Raw genomic sequence first — 27415 nt, forward strand, 5'->3', positions numbered from 1 at the left:
GGAAAGCTGGTAGAAATTGAACGTTTTCACGTCCTTGGCCTTTCTTGGCCATCATTAAGATGTATTATCTACTGTAGCTGGAGGGATGGCTCAACGATTAGGAGTGCTGTTCTTGTAGAGGACTCAGGGTTCGTTCCCAGCACACACTGTGGCTCATAACCATCCTTAACGCCAATTCCTGGGGATCTGATGCCCTCTTCTGGCCTCTTTAGGCACCACAGATGCACATGGTACATATACATGCATATAAGCAAAAAACTTATACACATAAAATAAAGATCTGAAAAAAATATTCAGGTGCTTTTAGTTTCTGCAGCTGGCTTCCAGTCACCCTTCATATAGGCACTCTTCCTCCAGCCTGACCCTCTGTGCCTTTGGTTTTTTGTCTGTCTCCCTACCTTGCACATTGTCCTTATTCCAGCACTTCCCAAGAAGCAGCCTCTGGAAGACTGCTGGGAGGAGCGTTGACCTTGGGGGCTTCACTGTGGCCTGTGTCCGCAAGTCCAGGTCTCTCATGGACAGGATAGTCTCTCCTGTGGACATCTCCCTCTCGTCCTCCTTGCCTCCAGCAGTCAGGTTTTGGAGACTTTCGTCTGTATCTGTCCTCAGGCTGATCCTTCCACTTGTGTTATTTTGGGATGCATGTCCAGATAGCCATGACTCCTGAGCTCTGTCATGGCGGGACCTTTCTTAAGCAGGAGGAAGAACTATGCTGGGTTTCGGGAGATCTTGGACTTTAATGGTATGGCGCATGATCTTCATAGGTGCAGCCATTTTCTCCTGCGACTCAGCTCTCTGCAGGGCAGTGTCGGCTGCTCTCCAATAAGGGGGCTCTCTAACCCTGTGGTGTCATTTTCTTTCTTTTTTCTTTCTCTTTCTGATACAAAGTTTCACTATGTAGCTCTGGCTGTCCTGGAATTCACTTTGTAGATCAGGCTGGCCTCGAATTTACAGTGATCCTGCTGCCTCTACCTCCCAAGTGCTGGGATTAAAGGTGTGCTCCGCCACACCCTGCTGTGTGGGGGTATTTTCTTCTGTCTTTTTTCTGACTGCTCTGTTTCCGGGCTTTTTTCTAAGTTCGTGAATGCTGTTGGGTCCTTCATGTTTTCCTGGACCACCATTCTCTGGGTGGCTTCTGTTCCTGAGAATTTCCTGTGAACTCGTTCTCTCAGATAAAATATCTAGGGCCACGCTGTAGATTTCTCCTGCTCCCCACGATCTTCAATAAAACCAAACCCAGATTTTTAGCTTTGCTTTTTCACCCCCCACCCCTGCAGGCTTCCGTCTCTGGATTCCCCATGGGACTGAAAAACAGGAATGTCCTTTGTTGTATCTTTTTGTCCCCTAATTCTATAAACTGTCTCTTGGGCAATTCTTTCTTTTCACTGGATTTCCTACCTTCATCATCTTCACTGGGCCACAGAGCCCAAATGCATCTGTTGGGAAACCATAATGGCCCAGTTATTCCGGCTGTACCCATGTTCATTTTGAGCGTTCTAACGAATTCAGGTAATTGAATACTAATGCTACCAGAGCTGTTCTTAGTGCTGGGAGTGATAATGATTTGCATCTGACACACTCCTGCCTCCCTCCACCCACACTGAGCATGCTCTGACTGCCCCTCTGAGCCTTTGGATGTATCTTCTGTCTAGTTTGCTATTCCACCTCCAGGGAGCATGGCTTGTCCTTTAAGGCCTAGTGTAGAGGTCTCATCATCTTCCTCAGGATTGTGGCTTGGGACTCGCAGTGATTTGTTTGCACATCTGTTTCTAACCCCAGAGGATTGGATCCCTGTCTGATTTACTTTTTGAAAAATTCATTTTAATTACACATTCAGCAGGTATTCATAAAGAATATAAGAAGACTTATAAAATATGTATATGTGTAAAGAGTAACTGAGTACCTGGCGACCTGACCTGCACTGTAGGAGTTTATCAACCTCACGTGTGTCCTGCTCTTTGACGTGACGTTAAAAAAGTTCACGCAGGAACTAATCAGTCAAGTGCCCCCCCCCCCAAATTCACAGACAAAGTCTCTTAGTGTTTTCAATAAGCTTATGATATTGTGTTGGGCTGCGTTCCTAGTCCCCTTAGCTGCTGCATATTACCACAGTCTGAAGGTGGGGTATGTTGACAGGATCACAGAGAGCAGAGGACCAAGACCAAATACAAAGGTCAGTCAATGTGAACAACTGAAAGAAAGACAAACAGATGGCAGACGGAAGGAAGAAGGAAGGAAGAAAGGAGGGAGTGAGGGAAGGAAGGCAGGCAGGCTGTTGGAATCTGTTTCCTATGAGCCCGTTGCTAAGCACACTCCATGGGAAATGTTCAGAAGTGGATGATGTCACTGCTGATGGCGCCCTGCTTCCTGAGCTCACCACACGCACTGTTCACACACCGCGCTTTCATTTCTGTGCACGCACTGGTATCTGCTCAGTGGAAGCTCATGTGGGTCCTGGGATGCAGTGGGAAGCAAGTCAGTCACAGGTCTTTTCTTAGGTCTGTGCCAGTTTGTTCTAGGCCCTCAGTGTGGATAAAATTTCTAAAGAAATGCTAAATTATGATACAACATTGAGTTCAAAATGTCACTTTGAGCCGGGCCTTTAATCCCAGCACTTGGGAGGCAGAGAAAGGTGAATCTCTGTGAGTTTGAGGCCAGTCTGGTCTACAGAAAGAGTTCCAAAGCTACAGAGAAACCCTGTCTTGGACCCCCCCCCACCCCAAAATAACAAACAAACAAAAAGTCACTTTGAGCCAGGCAATGGTGGTACAAGTCTTTAATCCCAGCACTGGGGAGGCAGAGGCAGGCAGAGTGCTAGAATAACCAGGGCTACTGAGAAACCCTGTCTTGAAAGCCAAAACAAAAGCATGACCACTTGGGGGGAGGACCTAGGACTTACCACAGGGCAGGGAACCCTGACTGCTCTTTGGACTGGAGAGGGAGGGGGAGACGAGTGGGGGGAAGGGGAGAGGGGTGGGAGGAGGGGGAGAAGAGTGTATTTTTTTTATTTAAAAATATAAATAAAAAAAAATTAAAAAAAAAAGCATGACCACTTGAGCTGGTCATGGTACTTCACGCCTATAATCATGGCGGGAGGCAAAGCCATGAATCCGAGGCCCACCTGAGCTACATAAGTGAAGCCTCACTAGTGCAGCAAACCTGGTCTGTCCCTTTGCTGTCAGCAGCCAGCCAAGGGAATACAGGCCACAGTCAGTCTAGAATGTTCTGGGAAGCAATAGGAAACTTGACCTTTGACTTTTTGTACTCACCCTCTTTCAGACTGGAAAAGAGGTAAATTGGCAGAAACCAACCTGAGCTGGTCCAAAGAAGGAATTCAGGAAATTGAATTTTGGCCTGAATGTTTCTTTTACCTCATGTGTCTACCCAGCTCTGCAGACAGGTTGTAGTGGGATGGATATGGTGTTCGTCACACGGCCTCCTTCAGCAGGTTCTCCGAGGTTGGCATCCCACCATCTTAGATGTGGCTGGGTACCAGGCTTGCTGGAGGGTCTCTGGAAGGAATGGGCAGAGCCCATCGGCCATATTGGCATCACCTTGAGGCTTCTTAGTAGTGTGGTTTTGGGCTGGAGATGGCTCAAGGCCATCTCAGTCACTGCTCTGTTGCTATGAAGAGACACCATGACCTCGGCAACTATTATAAGAGAAAGCATTTGCCAGGTGTGGTGGCGCGCGCCTTTAATCCCAGCACTGGGGAGGCAGAGGCAGGCAGATCTCTGTGAGTTCAAGGCCAACCTGGTCTACAGAGCGAGTTTCAGGATAGAAGGGCTACGCAGAGAAACCCTGGAGAGAAAGAGAGAGAGAGAGAGAGAGAGCGAGAGAGAGAGAGAGAGAGAGAGAGAGAGAGAGAGAGAGAGAGAGAGAGCGAGAGAGAGCTTTTAATTGGGGGGCTTGCTTACAGTTTCAGAGGTTTAGTCCAATGTCATGGCAGGGGTCATGTTGGCTGGGAGGCAGGTGCTGGGGAAGCAGTTGAGAGCTACATCCTGATCTGTAGGCAGAGAGAGAAACTGGGCATGACATGGGGTTCTGAAACCCCAAAGCTCAGCCTCAGGGACATGCTTCCTCCAACAAGGCCACACCTCCTAATCCTTCTCATCCTTTCAAATAGTGCCACTCCCTGGTGACTAAGCATTCAAATCTATGAGGCTTTGTGGCCATTCTTATTCAGACCACCACATTGGTTAAGAGCACTGGCTGCTTTTCCAGAGGACCTGGGCTTCATTCCTAGAATCCACATGGCTGCTCACAACCAGGGGATCCAATGCCCTTTTTCGGCCTCTGTGGGCAGTGCCCACAAGTGGTGCACGGACATACACATGCAGGCAGAATACTGTAAACATGAATAAAAATAAAGCTTAAATGTGCAGTCCCTGGCTGGGGTGCAGCTTCGCTGGTAGACTACCTGCCTAACATGCACGAAGCCCTGAGTTTCATCCCCAGAACTTATAAATTGGCTATGGTGGTGCCTGCCTGTAATTCCAGCACTTTAGAAGTGGAGGCAGGGAAATCAGAAGTTCAAGGTAATCCTTAGCTACAGAACTAATTCAAGGCCAGCTGGGCTCCAGGAGACCGCGAGTCAAACAAGTCCAGCCCGTGTGAGATTACTAACTAGAAGCTGCTCTTTCCCAACGCCTGAAAGGACAGTCCTGTCCCTCTGCCGTGTGGCCTGATGCTAAGAAGCTTGTCAGGGCTTCAGCACGGGTACAGTAAATGGTGACTGTGATGATGTCACTGTGCAAGAGAAAGAGGACAGTGATGGAGCTTAGGGTCACTCTAGGTTGGAGAGCTATATAAGCTACTTCTATACATTGTGTCTCTAACGGTCATTTTCAATGTCATTTCAGTGTTTCACGGAGACTGGACCCCAAGGAGCCCCTGGGTAGCCAGAGAGCAACTTCTCCAACCCCAAAGCAAGCTTCTGCTGCTTCTGCTACTGCTCCAGGCCGAGAAAGCCCCCGAGAGACGAGGGCTCAAGGCCCACCAGGCCAGGAAGCTGATGGTCCCCGCAGGACACTACAGGTAGACAGCAGGACACAGAGATCAGGACGGTCCCCCTCAGTGTCACCAGACAGAGGCAGCACTCCCACGTCCCCCTACTCTGTCCCCCAGATCGCTCCCCTCCCCAGCAGCACCCTGTGTCCTATATGCAAGACCTCGGACCTCACGTCGACCTCCAGCCAGCCAAACTTCAACACCTGCACCCAGTGTCACAACAAGGTCTGCAACCAATGTGGGTTCAACCCCAACCCTCATCTTACCCAGGTAACTACCTTCTTTCTGCTCCACCAGCCTTTCACCATTGCCTCATGAGCATCTCTCCTCTGGCTCCTTTCTTTCTCTTTCTCACAGCCCTGACCATGGCTGTTTTCCTTAGTCACCAGTGCCTGTGTACCCCGATGATGGGGGTGGTAATGGTGGCGGTGGTACTGGATCCAAGATGTGGAATCAGATGACAAGGTCTGGCGCCAGGTCTCCTGAGAGATTCTTGTTCCCTAAAATCTTAAAAAGGGCTGGAGCAAAAGCTTAGCAATTAAGAGTACCATCTGCTCTTCCAGAGAATTGAGGTTCAATTCTTAGCACCCACAAGATGACTTACAACAATCTGTAACTCCAGTCCTGGGGATCTGATGCCTTCTCCACTCAGGATGCACAGAGACATACATGCAAGAAAACCCCTATAAAAATAAAAATACTTCTGGCAGTGGTGGTGCACGTCTTTAATCCCAGCACTCAGGAGGAAGAGGCAGGGGATTTCTGAATTTGAGGCCAGCCTGGTCTAGAGAGTGAGTTCCAGGACAGCCAGGGATACACAGAGAAACCCTGTGACACTGTGTCAAAATAAATAAACAAAACCCCCACAAACTTAGAGCTTTTTTACCTGGTTTAATTTTAACCTAAAAAAAAAAAAAAGATCTTAGAGAGGGCAAAAGGAAATCTTTTTTGTTTTTTCGAGACAGGGTTTTTCTGTAGCTTTGGTGCCTGTCCCGGAACTAGCTCTTGTAGACCAGGCTGGCCTCGAACTCCCAGAGATCCGCCTGCCTCCCGAGTGCTGGGATTAAAGGCGTGCGCCACCACCGCCCGGCTGCAAAAGGAAATCTTAAGGACAACTTCTCCCAATGGTTACTCCATTAGAGATGACCGAATGCCTCCAGAGGAGTCAGAGTCCCCTATCCTGAGCCTGCCTCTCTTTGATAGCCTGGAGAGGATGCTGGTGAGAGCGCCAGGCTTCCAGGAGGGTCGAGGAACTGCACTCTGGCAGGACTCTGGACAGTTCCTCCCCAGTTTTGCAGTAGAAGCCAAGCTTTCCCGGGGTAGCATTGTCCTTTTCTCACAGGGGCTGTCCTTCAGGACTGTAGGCATGAGCTTCTTTGCCCCCAAGGGTCTGTCAATCGCATCTCCATTGTGGCTCCGTTCAGGATGCTTTGCGTTGGAGAGGATGTCCAACAGAGCCTTTAGCGGGTCCCTTTGGTGACCCAGAGGATGGGGGCTCCTATGGATCAGCTAAGTTAGGGCCACACCTTGGAAATGCACTGGGTGGGCTTCTTGGCATCTTTGTACTCCCACGGGGTAACCCACAGAAGCCTCTGCTTCTCCCCCCAAGACTTCTCGGACGGATGGCGAGTAGCTACTGTAGGCAGCCCCTGGGATTTATCAGCAGCTGGAGTTGTTTGGACCATGTGGGAGGGGGATAAGTGAGAATAATTGCTAACAGGTCAGGGTCTATATATGCTGCGAGGTGTTGTGGGTGTGGGATGTGTGGTTCTCGAGAGGTAAGTGTGAAATTCCGAGGAAGGCACTGCTGGTGTGAGCGATGACTCAGTTCGTTTGGAGTCGCTCCTGGAATGTGGAGGCTTCCTGAGGAGGCGTGCACACTCACGCGTGATTACCGCATCTGTGATTAGAAACAGACCCGGCCCTCACTCATCAGTTAAGTAAGCATCAGCTGTTCCATTTCGAGGACGCGTGATCAAGAAAGGGGACGCTCACCTGCCTGATCCTACAGTCTGAAGCACCCGGGCTCCCGGGAGCGGGGAGGTTTCTGTGGGCCACCCCTTCATCATGTTGCTCTCTCTCCTCTGGAACCCCTCCATGAGATGCTCGCTTGTGCTGCAGCCCTGGAGGGGTGGCTGAGAATGGAGAAAGAACTGCACGTGGTGGCACCAGAGTCCTGGTGGGTGGCCTAGCACTCATGCCACAGCCTTGGCGTCCTGGTTCCTCCAAGTCCAGAACCTTTAGTGAGGTGGGACGGGAGCCAGCCTTTGGCTGTGCCTAGAAAAACAGCAGAGTAGGAGGACCTTGGAGACACTCAGTCCATCTGCCTCATTGTGCTGGGCGGAAGCCGAGGCTCAGGGCCAGGAGGAAAGAGGGCCTCAAACTTACTGCAAATTCTCAGTATTTGGCAGGGAGCAAACCTCTTGGCCAAATACTTCAAACAAATAGTGGGTTGGACAAATCAAGTGGTCCTTTAGTGTGAGCTCTTAGCATCTTCAGGGACATCCAGGCTCTAAGATGGGCTATAAGTTGGCAGCCTTCCTCAGACTCGCTTTCCTAGGGCATGGGAGGAGCTGCCGTTCTGTAGGCCCCATGGAAAAATGCTGTCTTAGTCGGTGTTCAGGTCCATGCCCACAGACATGTTCTGCCGGGGCCTGGAGACAGGGTCTGTGCTTCCCTGGAGCTGGCTTTCAGGGGGATTCCTGTCAAGGAGAACTAAACCGTGGCGCATTTTCCTAAGGAGTAGGAAAGCGTAATTGCCAAGCCGGTGCCCTCGCCCTTTGTCACTTGCGAAGAGCAGAGTCACCTCCCTGGCCATACTTTAATATGAGGAGGAGGCAACTTTGCAGGTCTTGCTCATACATCTGTTTAACCCATCCTAAGAAACCACATCTGCACACCTCTGCTTCAATGTCACATCTGCCAAGACGACCTGTCCAGGTCAAGCTTCTGCCTAGTCTGAGGTTATGCACATGCAAGAAGCCGGTTCTGAAGTCAGCTGTGTTTGCGTGATGGTGTGTGTGTGTGCGTGTGCGTGCGTGTGCGTGTGTATGTGCCCTTTTAAAGGAAGCCCAGTGACATCACATGCTTTCTTCAGTGTCCCAGTTGGAGTAGAAAAGGGTGGAGAGTACCCCTAGCCCCAGCTCAGTACACTACAGACAGACATAGGAGAGGGTCCTGGGGCCCCTGTCCAGGATGGAGTGTGGAAATGTTTAGTCTTAGATAAAGACCTGCCAGCCCAGGTGCTGTGTCTAGGGCCTGTCAATAGGATGTATGGACAGAGGGAGGGGATCTAGCAGTCCCAGAGAGGAACGAGGGCCACACAATGACACGGAGGGTCTCAGCACCTAGGCTTGATTATTAGATATGTGACCGTGAAGAATATGACATTTCATATTTCTCTGTGATCTGTGTCATGAGTGAAGACTTGCTAGCTGGTATGTGGCTCAAGTTACCATGCAGATCCAGAGACGGATGGAGCCCTCTTGCTGGCTGCAGCAGAGGGGCCAGTGAACAAAGGCGGAAAGTGGGCCCGGCTGTGATGGCCGCTACAAACCCGTGCTTTTATTTGTGTATCTCTTGGAATCCGTCAGGGTCTTACTACTTTAGCAGGTGCTGAAAAACAGTAGACTAGGCCTGGAGATGGGAGTCACAGACAGGGAGGACAGCCTCATTTAGCTGAACCTGGTTTCATATCCCAAATACCCATAATGTAGCTCACACTATCTGTAATGCCAGTTCCGATGGAATCTGATGCCCTCTTCTGGCCTCCTTCAGTACTGCATGCACATAGTGCACATAAGTGCATACAGGCAAAACATTTGTACACATGAAATAAATCTTTTTATTTTATTTTTATTTTTTAAAAAATATTTATTTATTTACTATGGACACACTATTCTGTTTGCATATATATGTCTGTAGGCCAGAAGAGGACACCAGCCCTCATTACAGATGGTTGTGAGCCATCATGTGGTTGCTGGGAATCGAACTCGGGTCCTTTGGAAGAGCACACAATGCTCTTAACCACTGAGCCATCTCTCCAGCCCGAAATAAATCTTTTTAAAAATTAATATGATTTCATCTATTAGAAACTAAGCCAAAAGACTGTGCAGAGAGCTTTCTTTTTGGCATCGTCACTGTTCTTACCATGAGGAGAAATCCTTGCTCTGACAACATTGATAGCAGGAAGCCAGAGATGTTAGCGCTCTGTGCTTGGGATGGGGAGGAAATGGGGAGATACTCCTGTCCTTCCCTAGATGTCGGCTTAGGAAAAATCCTGTCAATGTCCCCAGTGTCAGAACTGTTCAGAGTAGAAGCAAGTGTGTAAAGACTGCCCTCTGTGGCTTGGCTGATGCCAAGGGCCCGCTCAGACTGGTCAGTCTGCCTCTCCAGTCATCTGCAGTAGGAAAAGAGGCCTTACTGCCATTGTCTGATCATCTGAGGGGAAGTCAGGGCATAGCCATGGAGCTGCTGTAAAGGTGAGGTGGGGAGCCAGTGGCTAGAAGTGAGCTGTGGAATATGGGCGGTGACTTTCCCACTTATGCCTGCCTCAGAGCTGCCGGGATGATTCGGAGCTGCCCCTAAGGTCTGGCCCAGGCCTCCTGAAGATGAGTGTGTACACAACCTGTAAGCAATATCCCAGGAATGAGTGCAGCACAGACGGAGAGCACTGTGGGCCCAGGTCCTTCCAAAGTCCCTCCCCAAGGGTGGCCACAGCCTGTGCCTGCCAGGTTCATGTTCTGCTCCTGTGAGGGCTCGAGAGCTGTTATCCCTGTCCAGCCTGCCGTGCCCAGCAATACATACATCCCACCCCTGCTCTAGAGAACTTCACTTCTTTTTTGTTTGTTTGTTTGTTTTGTTTTTTTGAGACAGAGTTTCTCTATGTAGCCCTGGCAGTTCTAGAGATTCACTGCCTTCTAAATTCCACTTAAGAAAACTGTCAGGAGCTGGGCACGATGGCAAACGCCTTTAATCCCAGCACTTGGGAGGCAGACAGATCTATGAGTTCGAGGCCAGCCTGGTCTACAAAGCGAGTTCCAGGACAGCTAGAGCTGTTATGTACCGTGTCTCAGGAGTCTGGGAGGAGGCGACAATAAAACTGCCAGGCTGGTGAGAGGGCTCAGCAGGTAGATACTTGTTACCAAGTCTATCAGCCCGAGTTCTATCCTCAGATCTGTGTGGTGGAAGGAGAGTTGTCCTTTGATATCTAAACATATGCCATGACAACACACACACACACACACACACACACACACACACACACACACGGTGTATGTTGGGGGGGGGGGAGAAAGACTAAGTAAATAAAGTTAAGTTGTTTAAAATTTTAAAGAAAATATGGAAGAGTGAGAATGTGGTCCTGACCTTACCTATTCTGGGTGTAGACTTTGCTGAGACCAAGGCAGGTACCTAGTTTGCTGTAGCCCGTACCCTTACCCTGATGGCAAGGGTGGCGAGGAGAAGGAAGGAACCATTGCAATGGCTCTAAGCCTCTCCCTCTAATGCCTGCATCCCACTCCTTCCCTGCAAGAGCCAGGGCACCAGATGGCCCGGGGGCGGTGCTGTAGCCAGCAGTCCTGTCCCCTTGCCTCTGCCCCCTCCTGGTCACACTGCTTTGGGCCAGATACAAATGAGGAGCAGGTGTTATAAGGGCATGAGATCTGAGTGGGCTGAAGGAAGGAAAGGCATCCTCCTCCAGCCCCTAAATAAGGTGGACATGGACCTCCTGGCAGGCTGGGATAGGAAGGGGAATCTTAACCACCATGTGCCTAGTCCCCAGGCAGTTTGCCTTATAATAGCCTTTTTGATTAAAAAAAAAACAAAACAAAAAAACAGCCAACCAGAGCTTGCATGGGACTGACCTAGGCCCTCTGCACATAAGTAACAGTGTGTAGTTTGGTTTTCAGCAAGAACAAGGACTGTCTCTGACTCTGTTACCTGCTTTTGGGACCCTTTCCTCCCACTGGGTTTTCTCACCCAGCCTTAATAGAAGAAGAGGTGCTTAGTCTCACTACAACTTACATACCATGGCTGGCTGATACCTGCCGGAGGCCTGCCCTTTCCTGAAAAGAAAGGAGGAGGAGGAGATGGGCGGGGTGCTGGGAGGAGAGGAGGGAGGAGAAATGTAATTGAACTTGGAAAAAATTAATTAAGTAATAAAAAACAAAACAACAGCTTTTGGTCAGTAGGGAAATTCTCTAAGCTTCTGTCAGCTCTATGGCAGTCAGCCCTGTTACTAGACCATGGCCCCAGACTGACTGTGTTTTGAGGAGACGGGACCTTAGTTGGATCTGTAGAATGGAGGCTGGAAAGGATGGAGGCAAGGGAAAGAGACAAGGGTGCTGGAGCATGGGCTGTGTCATGGCTGAAGCCATCGGGCATGGAGTGCTGCCACTAGCCACAATGAAGGACTATGCATCCAACTGAACATGAACGTAAGGTAATCCAGATCAGTCCCCACAGGCCTGCTCTGTGCAGAATCTTATCCCTAAGATGCTTAAAATGAAGACAATGGAGTAAAGATGGCAGATAGAGACCACTGGGCCAAACCGGAAGCCCTTGCGGCCAAACCTAATGCGCTTAGTTCAACTCCCAGGCACACATGGTGGAAGAGAGCTGGCTCCTGCAAGATTGTCCTTTGACCTACACACACAAGCTGTCAGATACTCAAAACAATCTTGACAAAAAACAAAGTCAGAGAGGGCTGGTGGTTAAGAGCATTTGCTGTTCTAGAGGACCAGAGTTCAGTTCCCTCCTCCAATACTGCAGTTATGAGGCAGCTCATAACTTCCTGTAACTTCAGCTCCAGGAGATCCAGTGCCATCTTCTGGCCTCCATGGGTACTGTGGGTGCGTGCACACACACACACAAAACTAAAATAAAATAAAAAAACAAAAAAGGAGACCATGTCTCAAGAAAAATAAAATCAAGGCACCATGGCAGTACATGCCTTTAATCCCAGCACTTAGGAGGCAGAAACAGGTGGATCTCTGTGAGTTAGAGGCCAGCCTGGTTTACAGAGTGAGTTCCAGGACAGTCAGGACTACACAGAGAAACGCTGCCTCAAAAAAAGCAAGAAAAGAAAAACAAAACCAGAACAACAAAATAAACCCAAATCTCCCAAATTTCACATACACATATTTACGTGTGTGTGTGTGTGTGGATGTGTACATGTTTCTAGGATTCAAACCAGGGCCTTATATGTACTAGATAGTAAGTATTCTGCTGCCAAGTCACACTCCCAACTCAAAGTGATCTTTGTCAAGAAGTACCAAGAGCTTTGCATGGAGAAAGCCAAATGATGCTGGGAAGGATGGGTGTTCATTTGCCAAAGAATAAAACTGGACGCTGCACAAGCTATACATAACCCTTAACCCAGAGTGAGCGAAACACTTGCACATAAATGGTCACTGAAAACTGCCTATGAGGAAATGCAAAGCCAACCTTTCAACTTTGGACTTGCCGGTGGTTTCTTGTCCAAGACACAAAGGCACAGTCAACAGAGGGAACTGATATATTCAGAATATACAATCAAACCCTGTAATCCACCAACCACAAGAGACCATGAGAAGGGCCCTGACGCCTCTGTGGTAGAGCAGCAGCAACCAGACAGTATTCCATCCTCGTGCTGTGCTGTGAGAAAATTTAGATCCTCAGAATCACTCTCAATTCCACTGCCTGGATTTTTGTTTGTTGTGGTTGTTTTGTTTTGTCTTTTGGTCTTTTCCCAAGACAGGGTTTCTCTGCAGAGACCAGGCTGGACTTGAACTCACATAGTTCCACATGCTGCTGCCTGGAGTGCTGGTATTAAAGGTGTGCACACCACCACTGCCACCCAGCTCCACTGCCTGCATCCCCCTTTTTTTCCCTTGAGTTTTTCGAGACAGGGTTTCTCTGTAACTTTGGAACTTCTCCTGGAACTCACTCTGGATACCAGGCTGACCTCGAACTCACAGGAATCTGCCTGCCTCTGCCTCCTGAGTGCCGGGATTAAAGGCATGTGTTGGGAAATATTATTTTAAGGTGTGTTACTTTTGTTTATGTTGCATTTGTTTAACTCTGTGAAGCTGTGATACTTTGCCTGATGATCTAATAAAGCGCTAGAATGGCCAATAGTGAGGCAGGAGAGAGACTAAGAAGTGCTGGCAGGCAGAGAGGATAAATAGAAGGAGAAATCTGGGAGAAAAAAAGGGATCTGGAAACGAGAGGAAGGAGGACTTCAGGGGCCAGCCACCCAGTCACACAGCCAGACACGGATGCAAGAAAAGATTAAGTATACAGCAATAGAGAAAGATAAAAGTCCTGAGGCCAAATATAGACAGGATAATTTAAGAAAAGCTGGCAAGGAACAAGCCAAGCTAAGGCTGGGCATTCATAACTAAGAGTAAACCTCCATGTGTGATTTATTTGGTAGCTGTGTGGTGTGTCATTCCTCCCCCCCGCCCCAGCCCAAAGAGTGAAACATTCATTACAAGTATGCGCCACTGTGCTTGGATTTCTCCTGGCTTCATCACCTCTCTGTCCTTCCGACTGCCTGTCCATCGAGCTGATTTCTTTGTTGATTTTCAAAGTGTATTGCAGATATCAATATACTTCTCACTGACCATTTCAGTAGGCATATCACTATTAAGTAGGATTCAGTATTTATTGTAGGTTATTTTAGGGAAAATGTACATGTAATGACATTTACTGAGCTTAAATGTGCCTTTCAGTGGCTTTGGAGAGCTGGGTCAGGCCTGTGGGGACTGAGAGCATCTGCATGAATAGTGGGAGTGAGCTCAGTGGTATTTGAGAGGCAACAGCAAGGACTTTTGGCAAAGAAGGACCAAGATGAAGATGCCTGGAAACCAACAAAATCCAAGAGGAGAGAAGAATATGAAGCCAGGAGATGAACTCCAAAGGTCCTTAAGAGTTAAAAAGGGAAGGCTGAGACAGGCCCAAGGAGCGCAGCCTCTGCGGGAGGGCTGGTCTGGGCTCTGAGGAGAGACTGTGGAGAGAGAGAAGAGCACAGAGGACCAGCTTGAGAGGGAAGGGAGGCTGTCCAGAGCACTGGGAGAGGAGTAGAAAGGCAGATGTGCCCAGGGGCCAGCAAGGAATAACCTCCCTTCATGGCGTTCTAGACCAGTGAGGCCTTCCAGCCTCATGGAATGATTCTGCCTTCACAAACATATCCACTCCCAAGGCCACCCTCAGTTCTCTGGATTGCCACAGGCTTCTTCTGTAGGTCACATCTGACTGGGTCATATATTCTTCCCTGTCATGCTCAGAGGTGCCCTGTGTATAAACTGAGCTCACAGCGGACAGGCAAACCGCGCTGTTGGTGGACGTGCAACAACGGGAGTGGGATACGGCAGGTGGTTGCTATTGTTGTAAGAAGGTCTAGGCCAGCCTAGAACCTGGCCTCTCCTTCATGTCTAGGGGTAAGGGTTGGAGGAGAGCTTACCTCCTAATGAGACCTGACCAGTGACTCAGCGCAGAAATGCATGGAGTCATGCTGGCATGGGGTCATCCCAGGACCCTCTGGCTTTGGTGGCAGCAGGGGAGTCTCCTTTTTAAGCCGCCTCTGTGATGTTTAAAATGGAAAGGATGAATTCGGTATCAGGCATGATGTCAGCGCTTAGCGATCCAGCACTGAATGCTGCTCTCCCAGTGAGGGCCAGGGCTCAGAGGCAGGCTGCTCTCCCTGGGAAGGCAGGCAGTGGCACAGATCTGCAGCTCTGTTCTCTGCTACGGGACTAGGGGAGGAAAATGGCAAGAGGACCTGTTTGCTCTGGGGCCCTTGGAGCTTTCCAGAAGCATCCTGTGAGACCAGATGTGTCTAATATGCCTGGACCTACCTGAGGCTGATACACGGTGGTAGGCTGCAGGCCGCTGATGTCCTTGTTGGGGGGCAGGGATGGGTGTTAAAGCCCTTCTCAGGGAATATGCCTCCACTTCCCTTGCTGCCCCAGAAGCCGGTAGAAGGAACACCAGGGAGTGGCCGGTGCAGACATTACCCATAAACTCCTCACTCAACTGAGGGTCCGCAGAACAAGCTGCCTAGTCTGCTGGTCTTGGAGACTACTTAGCCGCTCTTCTGCACATTGAACAGTCTGAGTAAAGAGCAGATGGGAGAGGGTCTCTTCTGGAGAAAGTCCTCTCCGAGCCATGGAGCCTGTCGGGCCACACCTTTGCAGATCCCCGGCATCCTGGTGGCATGGGCAGGCTGTGCAAAGCCACATCCCTGCAGCCTCTACTTCCCAGCTCCCAAACCACAGCGACCCTGTGTTCCACCCTGAGCCTTCTTTACTGCCTCCAGGCCCTCTCAGGGCTGGGTTCAGGGAATGCATGGAGGACCCTGCCAACCTTCTGGAGATGCTGGAAAGAAATGTCATCTAGGGGCTGGAGAGATGGCTCAGTGGTTAAAAGCACTGCCTGCTCTTCCAAAGGTCCTGAGTTCAATTCCCGGCAACCACATGGTGGCTCACAACCATCTGTAATGAGATCTGGTGCCCTCTTCTGGCCTGCAGGCATGCATGCAGGCAGACTACTGTATACTTAAAAAATAAATAATTTTTTTAAAGTGTCATCTACTTTAAAAGTACCACCCTTCTACTTCTGGCTCCTGGAACATGAAATATGAGACATTCACATCTCCTGGGCAAATGCCTGGTCAGGAAAGCAGGACCCTAAGGGGATTCCTGCCACCTGGTCCCATAGTGTGGCATAGTGGGGACCTTGGAATAGGGAGAAGAGTGTAGGATAGGACTTTCCCAGAAAACCCCTGGGGACCTCGTGGGAGGCGGAAAGGAGAGTCTTGCTGAGTTCAGAGAGCTCCCTCTGCCAGGGTCCTCCTTGGGAGGCCTCATGAACCATGTCTGTCTGCCTAAGCTTGAACCTAGGAGAGACTCAGGGAGGATGCGGTCAAGGCTTCTTCTCACCGCCGTCTGGAAAAGGCTGGATAGAAATAGCTGCGCCCATCTGGCAGATGAGTCACTGAGGGGTGTTTCAGCCATTTCTTGAAGAGGTTCTATTTTAGGTGAGATGGCTGTGGCACAGCCTTGGTGAGGGGGGCTGGGGAAAGGAAGGTGCTAATGGTGAGTGCCGGAGTGTCAATAACACGTGCCTTTGTTTAGCCCAAACAGGGTCACCCTGAAGTCTCAGAGCAGGGAACTTACTTCCCAGATCCCAGGAAGTCTTACCGTGGGTGACAACAATCGGAACACTGGGTATGGCCTAGGCCTCCAACCACAACAAGAATGGGTTTGGTGGTGCCGGGCAATGGTGGCGCACGCCTTTAATCCCAGCACTTGGGAGGCAGAGGCAGGCGGATTTCTGTGAGTTCGAGACCAGCCTGGTCTACAGAGCGAGTTCCAGGACAGGCTCCAAAGCCACAGAGAAACCCTGTCTCGAAAAACCAAAAAAAAAAAAAAAAAAAAAAGAATGGGTTTGGTGGCTACCACCGTGGGATAGAGGATGGGACCCGGTGAGCAGAAGCAGCCGTCCCTGAGACCTTACACTTCCATGAGCGTGAAGCCTCTCCCCGTCTACAATGAACTGTCCAGGAGAGTACCCAGGACTGAAAAGCTGTTCCTGTGGCTTTCTCTGTCCAGGGAAGGAAAAATCCCACTGGGTTTTCAAAAGCACAGGGGTGGGTTAACAGTTTCCGGCTGGGCTGAGGGTTCTCCGCCTCAGTCACACTGTGTCTAGATCTGGGTGTGGCCTTTTGGGCAGATGGATATTCCAGTGTCTGCAGTATTCTGAACTTGGCCTGTATAAAGTTGAGTGGCCACTAGGAGAGGCTGGACTACAAAAGGCACTGGGCTCTAGGGTGCTCAGCCTAGAAATCAGGAGTTAAACACAGCTGCCAGGGCTGCTCTTGCCCACAAGAGTTCCCCCAACCCCATGACCACAAGAGCACACTGCTACCTCGTTTCAGCCTTGGTTTCCTCTGCTGTGAGGACAAGATAGCCCTGCTCAAGGCCTCCAGGGTGCTTGCACAAGTGGGCGCTCATCACAAGGCGATGTTTTCCCCATCTTTGGGTGCTGTTTGTGGGCTGCTGGGACAGCATGCCTGAGCTCAGGTTCCCACCTGACAAGCCGCCCGACAGCAGCAGAGACCTATTGCAGGCAGCCTTGGGGCCTCGTGAGCTTTGAGGATTATTTAGTATAGCAGGAGACCCAGTGTGTCAGGTGAGACAGCCAAAGGAGTTTGACAGGAGAAGTCAGATGGAAAACAAGGCTGGGGCGGCTTGTGAGGTTGTAGTGCAGCGCTTAGAGGGCTGAGTCTGTAGGTGGTGCCCTCTGACCTCTGCGTGGTTAGAGGGCCGTGAGTCTGTAGTGGTGCCCTCTGACCTCTGCATGGTTAGAGGGCTGAGTCTGTAGGTGGTGCCCTCTGACCTCTGCGTGGTTAGAGGGCCGTGAGTCTGTAGGTGGTGCCCTCTGACCTCTGCGTGGTTAGAGGGCTGAGTCTGTAGGTGGTGCCCTCTGACCTCTGCGTGGTTAGAGGGCCGTGAGTCTGTAGTGGTGCCCTCTGACCTCTGCATGGTTAGAGGGCTGAGTCTGTAGGTGGTGCCCTCTGACCTCTGCGTGGTTAGAGGGCCGTGAGTCTGTAGTGGTGTGCTCTGACTTCTCCGTGGTTAGAGGGCCGAGTCTGTAGTGGTGCCCTCTGACCTCTGCATGGTTAGAGGGCCGTGAGTCTGTAGTGGTGTGCTCTGACTTCTCCGTGGTTAGAGGGCCGAGTCTGTAGTGGTGCCCTCTGACCTCTGCGTGGTTAGAGGGCAGTGAGTCTGTAGTGGTGTGCTCTGACCTCTCCGTGGTTTTATTTGTCAGGAAAAGGTAGTGTTTACTCATAAGACTGAAAGTCCAAAAGGAAAACCATCATTTAGTGCGTAGGTGACATGGAAGACTGAGACTGGTCTTGTGGCATGGTCACATGTCCATCCCTGTACGGGTACATGCTTAGAATATGAATATCAGGGCATGCCTTGTTTGTCCCATTTTCCTTGTCTTGTGGCTGGAGATAGAGTTCTTGCCTAGTGTGTGTGTGGCCCTGGGTTTCATCACTGACACCATAAACAAACAATAGTCTAAGCCGCAAACTCAAAGAAAATCAGACGCCTTAAATCATCATATCCCATTAATGCCTCTCACTACTCTGCTCTCAGGAGCTTGTGTTCTCTCTCTTGTTCCTTTGGTGGGAACATAAAGGGTTTTTTGGTTTTTTTTTTTTGGTTTTTCGAGACAGGGTTTCTCTGTGGTTTTGGAGCCTGTCCTGGAACTAGCTCTTGTAGACCAGGCTGGTCTCGAACTCACAGAGATCCACCTGACTCTGCCTCCCAAGTGCTGGGATTAAAGGCGTGTGCCACCACCGCCCGGCTTTACTTGCTAATTCTGCATGGGGAGTGTGTGTGTGTGTGTGTGTGTGTGTGTGTGTGTGTGTGTGTGTCGGTGCATGTGGAGACCAGAAGGTCCTGCAGCAGCCTGAACCTGTGCACCCTGACCGTGTCCACTCTGCTGACTCTGTTGTTTTTTCCCTCAGGTGAAGGAGTGGCTCTGTTTGAACTGTCAGATGCAGAGGGCTCTGGGAATGGACATGACCACTGCGCCTCGATCCAAGAGCCAGCAGCAGCTACACTCCCCGGCCCTGTCCCCTGCCCACTCCCCAGCCAAACAGCCTCTGGGGAAGCCAGAGCAAGAGAGATCCCGGGGCCCAGGGGCCACACAGTCTGGTCCCCGCCAGGCTGAAACAGCCAGGGCCACCTCAGTCCCTGGGCCTACCCAGGCAACTGCCCCTCCAGAGGTGGGGAGGGTGTCTCCTCAGCCCCCCCTCTCTACCAAGCCTTCCACAGCTGAGCCCAGGCCACCTGTAGGAGAGGCCCAGGGCAAAAGTGCCACCACAGTGCCCTCTGGGCTTGGTGCTGGTGAACAGCCCCAGGAGGGCCTCACCGGGAAACTCTTCGGCCTTGGAGCATCACTACTGACCCAGGCGAGCACCCTTATGTCTGTGCAGCCAGAGGCTGACTCCCAGGGCCAGCCTTCCCCCAGCAAGGGGCCTCCCAAGATCGTCTTCAGTGATGCCAGCAAGGAGGCTGGCCCAAGACCCCCAGGCTCAGGGCCTGGGCCCGGGCTAGCACCTGGAGCCAAAACTGAGCCTGGGGCAAGAACAGGTCCTGGACCAGGGCCTGGAGCCCTGGCAAAAACTGGAGGAACAGCCAGTCCAAAGCATGGCAGAGCAGAACATCAGCCAGCATCCAAGGCTGCTGCCAAGCCAAAGACCACGCCGAAGGAAAGGGCCACATGCCCACTGTGCCAAGCTGAGCTCAATGTGGGTAGCAAGGGTCCGGCCAACTACAACACCTGCACTACCTGCAAGCTCCAGGTGTGCAACCTGTGTGGCTTCAATCCCACGCCCCACCTGGTGGAGGTAAGGAGCCTGGGAACTAGGTTGAGGGGGCAGGGCCTAGAGTATGGGAAACGAGGCACAAAAGAGCCAGGACACAAGGGATCCACAGAGAACTGGGGCTGCAGTGGTCAAAGGGCCACACTAACAGCCAGTGCTACAGAAGGGGTCATAATCCACTTCCTGCCCCTGCTTCATGCTCCAGCCCTTTCCCTCAGAACTGTCACAGTAGGTGGGGTTAACCATAGCTACTGGCTCTCACTGGCTGGCCAGCACTGTGGGGCTGAGTCCAGGCTTAGGAGGCCTTTCCTAAGAACATGAGAGCATGGCCTTAATGAGAGATGTCAACCTCTTGGATCAGGTAGGAAGACCCTGCTATGGATCTATGATTCTCTCAAGGGTAGGGAGTTGAAGGTTATGTCGCACGGGGCAGAAGGCTGTCGCACACCTTGGGGCTTCAGGCTTTCTCACCGAGAAATAGACTGTTTCCTTCCACCTCGGTGTCAGACCAGCCAGCTGGTATCTATACTTGATCCTCTCTCTCGAGGTCATGGGTATCAATGTTTACTTGTCAAAGCCCTTGCCTTTCATCTACATGTTTTCTCCTGGGTAGGCTTGAGCTGTCCTTGGGGATAGGATGCTCAAAAGTGCTTTTCCCCATGGGAAAACTTGAGGAAAGCCAGAGATGAAGATACACACTCTTCCCTGTTTCTGCTCCAGAAAAGTATACTGGGCCCTGGGCTGAGCCAAGGAGGAGTATTGGGCCTAGTGTTCTTGTCGAGCAGGCAGTCCTGGAAAGGCCTGAAAGACAGAAGTACCCAGGCAAAGCTAGAACATCCTGGGCCTTGTGTTTCTGCTTGTTCTTGCCCTAATCCTGTTACTTCTTTCCCTTGCCAGGGACCACCCATGTAAAAACCATGGCCACCTTTGGGGAGGAGTAGCCCCAAGTGAAATGGTACCCACCACACACCTTCCTTTGTTTTGTTTTTCGAGACAGGATTTCTCTGTGTAGCCCTGGTTGTCCTGGAACTCACTCTGAAGGCCAGGTTGGCCTTCAACTCACAGAGATCCGCCTGTCTCCCCAGTCCTGGGATTAAAGGTGTGTGCCACCACTACCTGGCCAAATGGAACTCTTTATGTGCTACTCACATGGCCCTTTGTGCCCGACACTACTACCTGTCCAAGCTGGAGACTCAGTGGGTCGTTGGAGGACACTTGGTCTGGCCAGCGGTGAGGAGGGGTTCATCAAGGAGTCTCCAGGTGCTTCCAGGGCACTTCTAGGTATAAGCTCACTCTGGTCAGGTGGGATGCTCTGACACAGAGGGACCATGAGCCCCAGTGGACTCTTAAGCTAACCCGATTCGGAAGCCCTTATCCCCAAGAGACTTCTCAGCCCATTTTTCTCGGTAAGCAGAATGTGCTTAGAGGGAGGGGGAACTGTCTATCCAAGAGCATAAGTGTTCCTGACAGCTCCTTTTGGCAGCCTCTGGGGCAGGCCACAGTAAATGCTGGATCAGCCCAAACGAAAGTGTTCCAGTCACGTGGGAACTTGAGATGAGGCATCTGAATTCTAATCCAGGCTTCTCTTTATCTGCTTGGTCCCAGATTTTCTGGACTCTGGGTCTTCTGCCTCTCAGCAGGCAGTATTACCTACTCCCATGCCCTGCTATCCCATACCCTGCTGTCCCATACCCGGCTGTTTGTCCCATGCCCTGCCTCGGAGCTACCTCCTTGAACAGTGCAGTCCTTGCCTCCATAGTCTTATAGGTTCCATGAGCCTGAACGTGTGGCTGATGGGCACTGGTCCTACCTCCTCCCAAAGTCAGCCCATCTGCCTCTGTGCCTGATGCTTCTAACAACAGTCAAGGAAGGGATAACCCCCAATCCCTTTCTTTCAGTAGCTCTGTCTATTGATGCCACTGTCCTCAGACGGGCTATGGCTGCTCTGAGGAAGGTGTGGACCAGCAGTCCCGGTGCCCTTTCCTGTGGAAACACGACTATTGTCCATCATCCTCAGCTCCTCTCACCTCAGCATCCACTCCTCAGACCAAGCCCCCATAACCCCACATCCTGCTGCTGGAAGAATCTGGTCTCTGCTCTCCATCCAGTGGCCACAGCCCTGGACCGCTCTATCTTTTCCTCCCATCTACACATTTATCAAAAGTTGCTGCAGGTTCAGCTGCCTTGGATGTGTGGCTGCCTTTGCATAGCTGGTGGGGAGGGACTGCTGCATGGTGACCCCATTCCTTCCTTCCAGTGTGGCTTCACTGGAGTCTCTAACTAGGCCATGGGCATTCTTTGATCTCACCCCCGAATGTCACTTGTTTGGAGCAACTTTGTGCTTCCCTGTGACCTAGTTTGTACTTCTTGGTCAAAGGCTGCCGATTCTTCACAGGTGCTAAGAGAGCCACCCTACCTTGGAGTGAGGCAGCAGAGTCAGCATGCTGGGCCTTGTGCAGGTCACGGGAGCTAGTCTGCTGGTGCTGAGCCAGCTGTTAGCTCAGCGGGGCCCAGCTGTGTCTCTGCACACACTGTAAGGCACTTCGGCATCCATGTACAGGGAGTGACAGACTCACAGCTCCCTATTGTCTGCCCTCAGGCAAACCCCAATAAGTTGGCAATTTTCCTCAACATCTGCAGCTGTAAAAATCTTTCCCCTTCTTTCTAGATAAAGTCCAGAAAATAGCACAGAAGAATCACTAAAGTTGGACCAATTTTGCTTGAAACTTCTTCTGAAGAAGGCAGCCTCAGTGCTCTGTAATGGGTCATTTCATAATTAAGAGTGCTGATTCCAACTTCTTTCTAACCTATTCATCTTTTTGAAAGATAATAGTACCCTCTGGCTTATTTTCTAGCTGACTTTCAGGTCAGTAGTATGAAGACATTAGTGGGATTGTTATAGTAATATCACCGCTTTCTCATTTTCATTGCCAAAATTTGAGTTGTGCCCTTGAAAGACCAAGCCTCCCTGGGCAAATGGCCTTGCACCTGTGACATGCAGGACTAGACTGGTCTTAGGGACAGAGGCTACAGTGTGGGCATGAAGAACAAGGCACAGCTGCCTCCTGCTTCACCTCAGGCTGCCTCTGGGGTGGCAATCTCAGAGAATCCCGTTTCTTCCCATGTGGTGTCCATGTGAGCTGCTGTACCTTAGGCGCATATCCAGGTCCTCATAGTCATCAGTCCTTAGGTGTCCTCGAGAGAATCTCCATGACGGGAGGAAGAGTCCTCACAAGGCCCCCATAACCTGGATGTCAGTGAGCACTGAGACCAGCCAGGCTCTGTTCCTGAGAGTACTGTATAGGGAATGGGCACATTTGGTACTAGGGCACAAGGGAGCACATCGCAGCTTCAAGGGAGCACAGTGGAGACACTGAGTAAGGCTCTCCTCGTAGGAGGCACAGATCCAGAAAGGAGGAGTTTGCCTGTATCCAGTGGCATGGGATGGAGTGGACATCACACAATCATAAAGGACCAGCAGCACCGCAGCTGGCCATGCCTGTGACCCAGCGTCTGAGTCCTTAGCTTCTGGTATCCATTTATTTTGTGGAGTCTTTTAGGGGAAGGAGGTTGGTTCTGAGAGAAAGAATCTCACTTTTTAGCCCGTGCTGGCCTCAAAATCATGGCAACTGTCTTGCCTCAGCCTCCCAAGTACTAAGATTAGAGACATGAGTCACCATACTCAGCTCCCCCGGGGTTCATCCTCGCTGCCTCTGGTCCAGCAGTATATATGGCTAGGGAGGTATAGGTCAAGATGGTGTCGCAGTAACTGGCACACAAAGAAGCTCCACAAATAAAGAGAACATGTGGCCCTTGGCCTCATTCAGACAGTAGCAGACAATGTAGGGAGAATGCCCAGCATCCCACAGCCCCACAGTCTCCATATCCCCACTAGTCATTGGTTCAAAGGCTAAGTTCTCACATGCTTTGGAATTAACCCATACTCAATCCCGTAACTTCCTTCCTGTTCTGTGTGGGTTGGGAGCAATAATAACCATCTCAGTCTTCCGGAAAAACCAGACAAGGTACTACACCTTGTTTACCTGTGTGTCAGTGACACCTGAGCCACTGCGCCCTGGTACTTGCACCCATGGGTCCCAGCTTGAGCTAATCACTGTTCTTGGGAAACTTGGATCTTCCTGTCCCCAGATGGACTAACAGAGACAAGACAAGAGGTGGTCATCAGTCTCCCCATTGTCTGTTCTCTGGCTGCTTCCCAAAAGAGCCAAGCAAAAGGGATGAATAGACATCCATTCTCCTACTGCTGGGGCTGGGTGAAGCTTCACAAGGGAGATATTCATATTCTGAGCAGGTGAATGAGGAAAGTAAAGAAATAAAGACTAAAGTGATGGGGGCTGCAGAGATAGCTCAGCTGTTAAGAGCACTAACTGCTCTTCCAGAGGACCTGGGTTCAATTCCCAGCACCCACGTGATAGCTCACAACTGTCTGTAACTCCAGTTACAGACTGCATGAGGGACCAGATGCCCTCACATAAACATATGCAGGCAGAATACAATGCACATTTAAAATTAAAAGGCTAAGAAGGAGAATGAATGGGTGTGAGTGGAAGATCAAGGAAAGAAAGAATAAGGGGTGGAGGTGGGGGCACATTGGGGTGGGGACTGAGATGAAGGTTTGGGACCTCAACAGCTGTGCTCCAACTCCTAGGCACAGATGTTCTGCATGGCCACCCTTTCACTCGTCCCTGGGACCCAGGAAGTATAAGCTTTGCCTGGTCTCTGGCTCCACTCCTCCCGGCCCCAGCACCTTGTCCACTCCTCTTCCCACTCCTGCTGGGCTGGGGAAGGCCTGCAGCAGTCAGGTCAGGTGCTTATTCTTAGCTCTTTCTTCACACCGTTCCTTCTCTTCATCCACCCTTTCTCCCCACTTACGAAAGCAGACCACCACCCAGAAGCCTTTGTGAAAATACCTGTGAAGGAGGAAGGAGTAGCCCACGACTGTAGGTGGCATGCCCTACTAAAGGCCTTACTGTGGGCTCAGATAAGCAGGCCTCTGCAGGGCATGACCCAGGACACTGGGGTTGCCTCTGTCCGCACTACTCCTCCAAAGCACCTTACTATGTTTTAGATGGCTGCTTCCAGAGTGGGTTCTGCAGGTCAGAGATGGGATCAGAGTTTTGTCTGAGGCAGCAAAGGCAACAGGACACCACTTTTTCCTATACCTTGGCTCTGTGACCCCTGGTTCTCATAATGATCCCTCCTAATGGCATAGCTACTGGTAGGAGCCCATGTCTACACACCCAGGATGAGCAGCAGCAAACAGGAAGATGTGTTAAACTTCTGCACCCCAGAGCCAGGAGTGAAATGAGTGGTCAGTAGGGTCCCGTTCTGGGCATGAGTGGTCAGTAGGGTCCCATTCTGGGCTGGACTGTAACCCTCATTTCCCATCACCCCTTGCAACCAAGGCAAGGCATCAAATTCTGATCCTGAACCAGGATCCTGGAAGATATACACCTATCAGCCCAGACCTGCACAGGAACCACCCATCCAGAGGCCAGGGATGCCCAAGCCTTACCCCTGTGCATCTGGCTGGGATTTGAATGATTTATTTATTTTTATTTTATGTGCATTGATATTTTGCCAGCATGTGTGAGGGTATGGGTTCCCCTGGAACTGGAGTTGCACAGATAGGTGTAAACTGCCACGTGGGTGCAGGACCTCTGCAAGAGCAGACAGTGCTCTTAACCGCTGAGCCATCTCTCCAGCCCCCTCTGGCTGGGATTTGAAGAATTGACCTGTAGGATGCTGAAGACTTTGCTGCTGATTCCTGTGTCTTATTTATCATGGCTTGTTTGAAGCTGTGGGTTCTGGAAGGGCCTGTATCCCTTATCTCAGTAGCCAAATTCCTAACGAAGGAACTTAAGAGAAATTTGTTTTGACCCATGGTTTAGAGGGGACCTTGGTAGCTGGGGTAGCACAGTTTGTGGCAGTGGAAGCTTATAACACAGCCTTATTCATATCTTACCAGATCAGGAAGCAGGAAGTTTGATCTGAAACCAGAAGTAGATATCACCTTCTAAGTCCACCCCTAGCAACTCATTTCTGCTGGTTATGAGCCATGTCCAAAGGTTCCTCAACCCCCAAACAGCTCTACCAGCTACTGACCAAGTATTCAAACATGTTCGCCTATGGGGAACAGCATACATTCAAATTGTGGCAGTGCTGGTCCCCGTTTGTCTGTTTTCACCACAACTGTGTCTTCAGCCTTTAGCCCTGGTCTTAAAACTGCTGGTGGATTTTGAGAGTGGTTACTGATGACCAAGAATTGATGCCACTCCAGCTCCAGAAGGAGCAGCGCTCTTGGCCCAAGATCCACCACATTCGGTTCTCCACTGAGGGACAGTCCAGAGCCCTGGGCACATGCAGTCCTCTCTGTGGGGTTCTTTGCTAGCTTTAGACAAGGAGGCTTGGGCTGGAAGTGTGAGCAAAGACTGCTCAGTGCTGACTCCACACAGGGCTGCACTTAGTCTTTCCTGGCCCCGGAAGTCTGCCCCAGCTGAGCCTAGCCCTGACCTGGGGAAGGAAAGGGCAGGATGGTGTCAGAGCACAGAAGGAGGAGGCAGGGAAAGGGCAGTCCCTCTAGGACACATGGCCTCTGTGTCTGAATGCCTTTTCTATTCTGCAGGACCTCTTGGCTTCTGAACCCATACAGCCCCTGAATTACAATTCAGTCCTTGAGGTTGGGGCCCTGGCTTTCCCTGTGTTTCATCCCAAACCTTTGTAATTTTTATTGTTTCTCCTCCCTGTTAATTGTCTTTTTATGGCCCAGTGAAAATAGCTCTATGGATTAAGAAAGAAACCTTTTTTTTTTATTTTTTTATTTTTTTTGGTTTTTTGAGACAGGGTTTCTCTGTGGCTTTGGAGCCTGTCCTGGAGCTAGCTCGGTAGACCAGGCTGGTCTCGAACTCACAGAGATCCGCCTGCCTCTGCCTCCCGAGTGCTGGGATTAAAGGCGTGCGCCACCATCGCCCGGCTGAAAGAAACCTTTTTAACTTGTCATTTGTGTTTTGACTTTATATATGTCCCTGAGAAGTTTATAATTTGGGGTAGTATATCTGTCAGTTTTTCTCTTTATGCCTTTGTTATCATGCTTTGAAAGACTTTCTCTGGCTGGGGGAATGGCTCAGTGGCTCAGTGGTACAGTGTATGTTTAAATCGTGCAAGGCTCTGGTTCGGTCACCAAGAGGAGTCTGTCTCCTTTCCTCCCTGAAGGCTATGGAGAATCGTGGAAACACTCTCTGCTCACTCTTATCTGGGATTCTCATCTACCTCCCTTCTTTTTCATTATAGAAAACAGAGTGGCTCTGTCTGAACTGCCAAACCAAGCGGCTGTTGGAGGGCAGCCTGGGAGAGCCAGCCCCCATGCCTCTGCCCACCTCACAGCAGCCCCCTGCAGGAGTCCCTCACCGTGCAGCTGGACCAGCCCCTCCAAAGCAGAAAGGACCACAGGGGCTGGGCCAGCCAACAGGCTCCTCACCTGCCAAGGCCAGCCCTCAGGCCGCCAAGGCCAGTCCTCAGGCCGCCAAGGCCAGCCCTCAGGCCACCAAGGCCAGTCCTCAGGCCGCCAAGGCCAGCCCTCAGGCCAAGCCCCTCAGGGCTTCTGAACCTAGCAAGACCTCTAGCAGTGCCCAGGAAAAGAAGACAGGAATCCCAGTTAAAGCTGAACCTGTGCCGAAGCCACCTCCAGAGACCACTGTGCCTCCTGGGACTCCTAAAGCAAAAAGTGGGGTGAAAAGGACTGAACCCGCCACCTCAGTCATCAAGCCTGTTCCAGAAGCTTCCAAGGGTGGGGAGGCTGAGGTCAGTTCTATTCAATTTCCAGGTATCCTGGCTTTCAGACAGTTTGGGGAAGGCCTTGCCTCCCTGAGGGGCTCAGTTTGTAAGCTTGAGATAAACCTATTTGGGACCACAGAGACACCCCACCTGAAAGAAGGCCTAAATTAAATTTCAGCAGATTGCTGGGTGTGTTGGCTCACACCTTTAACCCCAGCACTTCAGAGG

General features: G+C 50.8%; 1 protein-coding gene across 1 annotated transcript in view; it reads left to right on the forward strand.

Moving 5' to 3' along the window:
• Positions 1-675: 675 nt before the first annotated feature.
• The window catches only part of Bsn (bassoon presynaptic cytomatrix protein), a 47437-nt gene continuing 20697 nt past the window's right edge, over positions 676-27415 (forward strand). Inside the window, exons 1-6 of the mRNA XM_075967542.1 lie at positions 676-742; positions 3280-3291; positions 3389-3458; positions 4863-5280; positions 18533-19417; positions 26705-27214. Coding sequence (XP_075823657.1) covers positions 676-742; positions 3280-3291; positions 3389-3458; positions 4863-5280; positions 18533-19417; positions 26705-27214 — 1962 coding nt within the window. The remainder of the gene's footprint in view (positions 743-3279; positions 3292-3388; positions 3459-4862; positions 5281-18532; positions 19418-26704; positions 27215-27415) is intronic.

The sequence above is a fragment of the Microtus pennsylvanicus genome, chromosome 3, assembly GCF_037038515.1.
Source record: "Microtus pennsylvanicus isolate mMicPen1 chromosome 3, mMicPen1.hap1, whole genome shotgun sequence".
Lineage (NCBI taxonomy): Eukaryota > Metazoa > Chordata > Mammalia > Rodentia > Cricetidae > Microtus > Microtus pennsylvanicus.